This window comes from Nicotiana sylvestris, chromosome 10 (genome assembly GCF_000393655.2).
Source record: "Nicotiana sylvestris chromosome 10, ASM39365v2, whole genome shotgun sequence".
In the NCBI taxonomy this organism is placed as follows: domain Eukaryota; kingdom Viridiplantae; phylum Streptophyta; class Magnoliopsida; order Solanales; family Solanaceae; genus Nicotiana; species Nicotiana sylvestris.
The window spans coordinates 118,055,128-118,065,122 of record NC_091066.1 but is presented as its reverse complement, the minus strand read 5'-3'; the positions used below and the strand labels follow the sequence as shown (position 1 = coordinate 118,065,122).

The 9,995-nt window shown below is 41.6% G+C and overlaps 1 protein-coding gene across 1 annotated transcript; it reads left to right on the top strand.

Moving 5' to 3' along the window:
- Positions 1-8,659: 8,659 nt before the first annotated feature.
- Positions 8,660-9,208, top strand: LOC104246670 (uncharacterized). Its single transcript, XM_009802535.1, has one exon. It carries the CDS (start codon positions 8,660-8,662, stop codon positions 9,206-9,208), a length of 549 nt encoding a protein of 182 aa, XP_009800837.1.
- The last annotated feature ends 787 nt before the right edge of the window (positions 9,209-9,995 follow it).

Sequence of the window (9,995 nt, the reverse complement as noted above, 5' to 3'; positions counted from 1 at the left end):
GGTCGTCCTCGGCCCTGATATTTGACTGGTACCAGTTGTGGACGTTTGACCAGGTCATGGTCGGATATTCGATCAGGTTCGGCTTCAGCTGTTTCGAGGCCACCGAGCTTCGTTCATTCAGGCCTTGGGTGAAGGCCGGCACTGCCTAGTCGTCGGAGAATGGCGGCAACTCCATCTGTTCCATCTGGAAGCAGGACACAAATTCCAGCAACATCTCGTTCTCTCTCTGCTTAATTTTGAAAACCTCAGACTTCCTCGTTACTACCTTCATGGCTCCAGCATGTGCTTTTACGAAGGAGTCTGCTAACATGGCGAATGAATCTATAGAGTTGGGAGCCAAGTTGTGATACCACATCATGGCCCCCTTCGAAAGCGTTTCTCCGAATTTTTTCAGCAACACGGACTCGATCTCGTCATTCTTTATATCGTTACCTTTTATTGCGCAGACATAGGTAGTAACGTGTTTGTTGGGGTTGGTGGTACCGTTGTACATAGGAAGTTCCGACATTCTGAACATTTTAGGAATGGGTTTTGGGACTGCTTCCTCGGGGAACGACCTCTGTGTGAACTTCTTCAAATCCAAACCTTTTAGGATCGGGGGTGCTCCCGGGGTCTGATCCACCCTAGAGTTGTAGGTCTCAACCTTTTTATCATTGGCTTCAATCATCTTCTCACCTAATTCTATCCTTTTGGTGAGGTCCTCGAGCATCTTCACTATGGCGGGGTCAGTCACCGACCCATTATTGCTTTATCTTTCGGTTACTTGCTCGGCTAGGGGAGCTGTCTCTAGTGCCGCTGTGCTGGGAATTCTCAGATGGCTTTGCAACTGAGCAATGACTAGTTCTTGTGCCTGCAACATTTCAAAATTAACATAAAGACTAACTTACTATTCTCCCCGGGCCGAGATTTTTTGAGCTTCCTGTCGGTCGTTATGTCATACGCTTCTATCGGTGTGAGACGTTTTGTCGACTTGTTGCGCGTCTTGTGAATCTGCGTCCGCTAGAATCGGTCCGAGCGCATTACCGGGATTCTGTAGTGGTGCTCCGGCGGCCGGAACAATCATGCCATTTTCCTCGTGATTTTCGAGGTTGTCGTTCTCGACTCTGTTTACCAAGCCCGACATTTTGACATGAAATCAAAGGATCTTGGACAAGAAAAAGTGTGAAACATAATGTGCGTTTGTGCAATGAAACCAGCAAGAAAATAATCACTATTATTTTCCCACGGTGGGCGCCAAACTGTTTACCGTGAAAATGGTAACAACAATTAAACTTGTAAATGTGATTCTAAAAATATATGGTCTATTCCCGAGCTAGTTGTCAGAGCAATTGAAGCTAATAATATGGAGTTTAATAATGAAAGGGAAGTTAAAACAAGATAATAATCGAACCGAAGGACCTGCTGCCCGGGTGTAGGTCTTGTCAATGGGGACCTCGGGGTCGATAATAGGGTCGAGTTCGAGCTATCCGGGATAATCGGGAATGGGATAACAACTAAGTATATAATCAAACAAGGCTCTTTACGGCCAATACTGAGCTATAAAATGAAGAGTAAGTAGAAGAACGATAGATATAAGGTGGCTTCGAGCCAATAGCAAGTGATAAACAAAGAACAGACAAGAAGGCAATAAAAACTAAATGGATTCGAGTCAGTGAGGGAAAGCGAGTTATAAAGGAGAAAGAGAGAGAAGATATTATTGCACTTGAGTAGAATGGTTGGAGCTCTGCCTTTATAGGGTGTTAGCGACTCCCCTTTTATAGAAAGGGGGAAGTCCCAACTTCGTACAAGATACGTTGCGTGATAAAAGAAATAGGATGGGCAACCGGCTAACTTTGCGATGTACGCGTGGGCTGATATCGAGCAGCTTGAATAGACCTGATCGACCCCGAATATATTCCTCTTGTGATCCCTGCGTTCATTGAGGCTTTAGTCGACATTATCCTTGGCAGGATACTGGCTGATCTTAATGGACGTGACTGGCTCGAGATTCTGGGCTTCCGGGATTACCCTTCGAGGTATTAAGTAGAGGAGAAATCTGCCTCCCAGATTTGACCGTGCACACACTTGGTACTGTATATGGCCCATATGGCCCGGGGAATTCATCCAGGAACATATACAACATTAACTATAAGCCGCCTAGTACCGAGGATAAAGGGTAATCCAACCCTGTGGAGAAATCCATCTCCAGGTATCAAGTACTTCAGACAAATCCATGCTCAGGAAAATCCATCCCTCAATAATATATAAATGCTCAACCACCAGTACCGTATATGGCCCATGCGGCCCAGGGAAATTGATGTGTCGGAGAATTTCGGAACATTTGATACAAATTGCTTAGATTTTAGCTTGTTTTAGATGCAATTATCTTTTATACTTATGTAATTTTAGTGTTTTTACAGAGTATGAGGTTTAAGGACTTAAGAGCATGAAAATGAATTCAAAAAGGCACAAAAAGACAAGAAAAGAGCAAAAAGGCATCGCAAATGTGGATATGTAATCGCAAAGTTAACTTGCGAGCCGCAGAATGCACCATGAAATCGCAAACCACAACAGTTTTCTGGGCAAAGTCCAGTGCAAGAAATGTGGTCCAGTCTGCGATCGCATAACGTGTTTGCGAGCCACATAATTCACCGCAAACTTAGCATGAGGGTTGCTGAAGGTAGAAAATGCGACGCAAAATGCGATCGCATTTCTACAATGCGGACCGCAAACAATGAGTGCGATGGAGGCCTGGAAACTAGGGTTGAAATATGCGATGGCCATGTCAAGAATGCGGACCGCATGTCTGTTATGTGACAGATATGTGGTCGCATTTAACCAGAAAGGGTATTTTTTTCCAAATTTTGTCCCGAATTTTGACCCACTATAAATAGATTTATTGGGGTTTTGTGGGGGCATCTTGTCTGATTTTGGGAGCTACAATACAAGGCTTTAATATTCCTCTCTTTTGAAAGCTTTTGGTTCAAGAATCTTTCACTTTGTAAGCGTATGGCATTAAATATTCTCTTCCTTTTGTATTTAAGTATGTGTAGCTAACTTTAAATACTAAGGTTTGGACCTTAAATGGGTGTTATATTAATGGGTATTTAACATTGAATATATGTATAATGGTTGGTTGATATTTATTTACTTCTCATTCTTCATTTATTGTTGGTGATTGCAAACATTAACAAGTGCCATTAAATTCGTACTCTGCTTGGGAAAGTGGGTTGGAATTTGGTAGAAGTAAATATCAAAGACTCAAGGCTTTAAACCTTGTTTAATAGAATCACTTAGGAATAAGTGGGTTTTATTTGACATATATTGATTATTCTTAATTGCAACTCTTTTATATTTGGAAAAATCGTAAAGAGGAAATACTACCCAACTATTGGAAGATATTGGGTAGTCATTTAGAAATCATTTGCATATCAAAAGAACCTTCCATTAGAAATATATCATATTAACACTGATAGCATTACACTGCAATAATGGGGATACAAACTTGGTTTCTTTAATCGAACTATTTACATTCTCAATATCACGATTAGTTATTTCTTCAAACCAAACTCAATTCATACTCTTGTTACCATTAACCGGATAGGATTACGACTTTAGTCAAGTAACACACTATTTGAGTAACCTTTTCACACCTATTTCCTGTGGGATTTGATCCCAACCTTGTTGGGTTATTATATTTGACACCGACTGCCTTACACTATTTATTAAAGTGTAATTTGAGCATATCAAATTTTGGCGCCGTTACCGGGGAATACGGTTTTGAAATTACTAATTAGTGTGTGCTTTACTTTACATCTTAGTCTATTCCATCACACTTTGCTTGTTTTGATTGGTGTTGATAGGAAAACATGGCCGATATGAAGAAGAAATGGAGGTAGAAATGGAAAAAAATCCTTTTGCGGACATAGAGGAGTATATTGAGGATACAAATGCTATTGTACCTCCGGCCGTTGGCGCTGCAACCTTTAAGGTGGAACATGGTTTAATCCTTATGCTTAAAGCGGAGGGGTTTTTCAGGAATTCCACTGATGATGATTCAACACAACATCTTAGAAACTTCTTGGGTGTGTGTATGATGCATATGCAGAACAACGTCTATGATGATGCTCTAAGGTTGAGGTGCTTCAAATACTCACTAGCTGGGGACGCAAGGAAATGACTTCAAAATATGCCACAAAACTCCATTCTTTCTTGTCCTGAACTTGTCCGAGCATTCTTAGCTAAATGGTTCCCGCAAAGTAAGAAGTCTGAGCTCCGAGATAAAAAAATATTCAAGCAAGTACCGGGAGAACATCTACATGAGGCATGGGATCGGTTCAAGTTATATTTGGTGAGATCTCCCAACCATGGTTTTCCGGATTCTATCTTGTTGAGAAAATTCTACATGGGCTTAGATATTATGAACCAATCTATAGCCAAGAATGCAGCTGACGTATCTTTCATGGACAAATCATTCGCATGGGTCGCACAAATACTTGACAAAATGGCGAAGCATAATCAAGCATGGCACTCAGAGGACACCACAGGTGGAATTTCATATGGGTCTCCCTCCTTGACCACCATGATCAAGGAAAACCAAGAAAGGGATCAAGTGATTGCAGGGCTTGCCACAAATGTCAATGTGTTGACAAAGATGTTCACAGAAAGCCAAACGAAGAAAGTAAATGAGGTGGAAGATGTGCAACCCTTATCAAATAAGGACTTTGAGGAGGCAAACTATGTCAACAATTCTCAAGGTGGATATCAAAGGCAACATTACCAAGGTCAAGGACAACAAAATCAATGGAGGCCTCACCCGTAAGGGCAAGGCAACCAACAGTGGAGAAATGACCAAGGCGGCTCAAATCAAGTTAATTGGAACAACAACAACTTCCCAAATCGGAGTTCAAACCCTTATGTTCCTTGAAAGGGTCAATATTCAAATCAAAGTTCCTCAAGTGATTCTAAGTTGGAAAGCATGCTTGAACGGGTATTGCAAAATCAAGAGAAGTCCGACACTTCTATGAGGAATATGACCGAGCTTGTTGGTCCTCATACTGTATCCATTCAAAAATTGGAGATGCAAATGAGAGACCTCTTTAGGGAACAAAATCCAAAGCAAAAAGGGACACTTCCAAGTGACACAATTGCGAACCCCAAGGGTAGTGGGAGTGGTCCAACTTCTCATGTCATGGCGATTACTACTCGAAGTGGGAAGGTACTACAAGGAGGGAGTGAACAAGTGGTTGAAGTTGAAGAGTCCGAACATGAAGTTGAGGTTGATGAGCAAAGGGTTGTTAAAGTTGAGAAGGTTCCGAAAGAGTTGAAAGTGCAACAAGAAAACTGGGATGAGATTAAGGAAAAGGTAAAAGAGACACCAAAGACTCTACCACCTATTTCTATACCTCCTCCCCCATTCCCTCAAAGACTTGCTAGGAAGGTTGATGATAGAAAACTCGAAAAGTTTTATGACATTCTCAAGCAATTATCGGTGAATATTCCATTTGTGGAAGCATTTTAAGAGATGTCGGGTTTTGCTAAATATTTGACAGATTTGACCACCAAGAAGAGAACCACCAAAAATGAAGTGGTGAATGTGACTCACCGGGTTAGTTCCATCATTGCAACATCCACCGTTCAAAAAGAAAGAAGACCCGGGAGCTTTCACCATTCCTTGTACCATTAGGGCACATGATTTTGCAAGAGCCCTTTATGATAATAGGGCTAGCATCAACTTAATGCTTCTTGCCATATACAAGAAAGTAGGGTTAGGTATGCCAAGGCCCACAAGTATGAGATTGCAAATGGCCAATTGTTCCAGCAAATGACCGGTGGGAATTGTTGATGATGTACTTGTGAAGGTGGCAAAATTTCATTTACCCGCTGATTTCGTAATCCTTGATTGTGTGGTTGACAAAGAGATCCCTATCATTTTGGGGAGACCATTCCTTGCCACTGGAAGAGCACTAATGGATTCGAAACGGAATGAGATCAAATTCCGTGTGAATGATGAAGAGGTTACATTCCAATCAAGCGAGGGTATGAAACTACTACATGAGTATGAAAGCATCTTGGTGATCGATGTTGTTGATGAAGTAGAGGATGCGGTTGAAATGAAAATAGATGAATAGTGCCTCGGCGAGGCATTGACGACTATTTTGGTGAACTTTGATGGTGAAGATATGGAGGGGTATATGGAATTGGTAAATGCATTGGAGGGGCTTGGGTCCTACACTTATGCTCCGACAAAGCTGTCTCTCGACTTGGAGAATAGAGCCACTCCTCCCGCAAAGCCTTCTATTATCGAACCACCTCAACTAGAGCTCAAACCACTTCCACCACATTTGAGGTATAAATTTCTTGGCTCAAATGATACTTTACTGGTAATTTTTTATTCTTTGTTGAATGATGTGCAGGTAGAACCATTGTTGGAAGTCTTGAAGGAGCATAGGCAAGCCATTGGATGGATAATTTCGGACATCCGAGGGATTCCCGCGGGAATTTGCGAACATAAGATCCAATTGGAGAGTGACACGAAACCAAGTGTAGAACATCAATGACGGTTGAACCCATCAATGCAAGAGGTGGTAAAGTAAGAAATCATCAAATGGTTGGATGTCGGGGTATTCTACCCTATTGTCGATAGTTCTTGGGTGAGCCAGATGCAATGTGTGCCAAAAAAGGGAGGCATGACCGTAATTGAAAATGATAAAAATGAGCTCATCCTAACAATAACGGTGACTGGTTGGAGGGTGTGTATGGATTATCGGAAGCTCAACAGTGACACATGCAAAGACCATTTCCCTATGCCTTTTATTGATCAAATGCTCGATCGGCTAGCGCGAAGGTCATTCTATTGTTTCCTTGATGGATATTACGGATACAAGCAAATCAACATAGCATTAGAGGATCAAGGGAAGACGACATTCACTTGCCATTATGGGACTTTTTCTTTTAGCCGGATGCCATTTGGTTTGTGCAATGCACTGACTACTTTTCAAAAATGTATGATGTCCATTTTCTCCGACATGGTGGAGGATTTTCTAGAGGTTTTTATAGATGACTTCTCGGTGGTAGGTGACTTTTTTGAGAATTATCTTAACAATCTTAGACAAGTGCTTAAGAGATGTGAGGAGACCAACCTTGTACTTAACTGGGAGAAATGCCATTTCATTATGGATGAAGGCATTGTATTGGAGCATAAAATTTGAAAACATGGCATAGAGGTTGTCTGGGCTAAGATCGAGATTATTTCCAAGCTTCCTCCACCTACTTCCGTTAAAGGTGTTCGATGTTTCTTAGGGCATGCCGGATTCTATAGGAGTTTCATCAAGGATTTTTCCAAGATTGCAAATCCTATGTGCAAACTCCTTGAGAAAGATGCCAAATTTGTGTTTGACGAGAAATGTCTCAAAGCCTTTGAGGAATTGAAACAAAGGCTCACCACGGTACCTATTATTGTCACACCCAGTTGGTTCTTCCTTTCGAGCTCATGTGTGACACCAGTGGTGTATCTATTGGAGCAATGCTTGGCCAACATCACAACAAGGTTCTCTACCCGGTCTATTATGCAAGCAAGACAGTCAATGGAGAGCAAATGAATTACATAGTGACTGAGCAAGAATGTCTTGCCATTGTTTATGCCTTTGAGAAGTTTCGGTCTTATTTGTTGGGATCCAAGGTGATAGTGTACACAGATCATGCTGCTCTTCGCTATCTTATGGCAAAGAAGGATGCAAAGCCTCGGTTGATTTGATGGGTCTTGTTGTTTCATGAATTTGACTTCGAGGTCAAGGATCGCATGGGAACTCAAAATCAGGTAGCAGATCATTTAACAAGGCTTGAAGAGGCAAGGAGGCTAAAGGGAGGTCTTGAGATCAACGATGCATTCCCAGATGAACACATATTGGCACTTTCTAGCACTTTTGCTCCTTGGTATGCCGATATTGCCAACTACTTTGTTAGTGACCTTATTCCGGTTGGATTGGAATCCTATCAAAAGAAGAAGTTTTTGAGATATTGTCGGCAATACTATTGGGAAGAACCATTCTTGTTCCGTGTTTGTGCGGACAATATCATCAGAAGGTGTGTTCCAGTAGAAGAGATTATGCCAATTCTAAAGGCATGCCACGACTTACCGGTTGCGGGTCATCATGGGGGAAATCGAACGACAGCTAAGGTTCTTGAATATGGTTACTATTGGCCTTCAATCTATCATGATGCCAATCAAATTGTCAAGGCTTGTGACCAATGTCAACGGCAAGGATCAATCTCCAAGAGGCATGAAATGCCAATGCACTTTGTGATGGAGATATAAATCTTCGATGTGTGGGAAATTGATTTTATGGGTCCCTTTGTAAGCTATTGTGGGATGAAATATATCTTGGTAGCTGTGGACTATGTGTCCAAATGTGTTGAAGCAATTTCCTTACCAAAAAATGAGGCAAGAAGTGTCACCGCATTCTTAAAGAAAAACATATTCACTCAGTTTGGTACTCCTAGAGCCATTCTTAGTGATGGTGGGTCTCATTTCTGTAATAAGGCTTTCATGGGGCTACTAGAGAAATATGGTGTTAAGTAAAAGGTGGCCATACCTTATCATCCCCAATCAAGTGGTCAAGTTGAAGTTTCCAACCGGGAGATAAAGAGCATTCTAGAAAAGACTGTCAATGCAAACAGGATGAATTCTAGAAAAGACTGTCAATGGGCATATCGCACGGCATACAAAACTCCTATTGGCACTTCCCCTTATCGGTTAGTCTTCGGCAAAGCTTGGCATCTACCCGTAGAACTGGAACACAAAGCCTTGTGGGCTCTAAAAAGGTTGAACTTCAATTGGGCTGAGGCTGCAAATTTGAGGTTAACACAACTCAATGAAATGGAGGAATTCCGTTTCCATGCTTATGAAAGTGCAGTTATGTATAAAGAAAGGATAAAGTTCGTCCACGACAAGAAGATCTTGAAAAGAGAGTTCAAGTCGGGTGACTTGGTTTTGCGCTTTATCTCAAGGCTCAAATTGTTTTCGGGCAAGCTCAAATCAAAATGGTCTGGTCCATTCAAAGTGGTAAATGTCTCTCCTTTTGGAGCTGTGGAAATAGAATCAGAGGATGAGCTCCGAACCTTCAAAGTGAATGGCCAGCGAGTCAAGCACTACTTGGGCACAGATGGAGAAAAACATTTGGTGGAGCAACTAGCTCTAAAAGATGGTCTGTGCCCGACCAATGAGTGAATCCAAAGGAAAGCCAACTTCGTCGTGCCGCGACGTTAAACCAAGTGCTTCATGGGAGGCAACCCATGTGTGGTAACACACTTTTTGGCCTTTGAGTTTTTAATTTTTTTTGTTAGATAGATTTAATTGAGCAATTTAAAGTGTGTGTTAGAGTGTAGGGGATTTAAACGGTCATGACCCGAGGTAAGATTGCATAAAAAAGGGAAGAAAAATCTCCTTGGATAGTTTGCTATACATATGTGGTCGCATTTTCACTATGCGGACCGCATTATGGTGGCAAACCAACACAGTGTGTTTAGATAAATTTGGTGGTAAAGATGCAACGAGTTGGTGCACTTTGCGGACCGCATTTTCACTATGCGATCGTAGAGTGCACCGCATTTTTGGCCCTTCAGCAACTCACTTGAATCCACCTCATAACACTTATGCGGTCGCATAGTGTGTTATGCGGTGACTTACCCACTGCAAATCATTCAGGTATATCTTCCGCATCCCTTTAGCTCTCACACGTACAAAAAAAACAATTTTTTTTAACAAAAAGAAACAAAGCAAAAACGGAAAAAAGGGGCAAACAAAGAACGAAAAAAGGGCAAAACGGCTAGTGGCATCTAATGAATGACGAAAACACATGAGAATTCATCTCCCTAGTGTGCTTATTCATCTTCACTGGTATGTTTCCTTGCCCCAATTTTTTTAATTTTCTTTTCAATTTTGCCTCTGTTTCTCCTGTGTTTCTTTTCTATTTCCTTTCTTTACTCTTAATTGTAGTTTGTAAGTAGATGTCTGC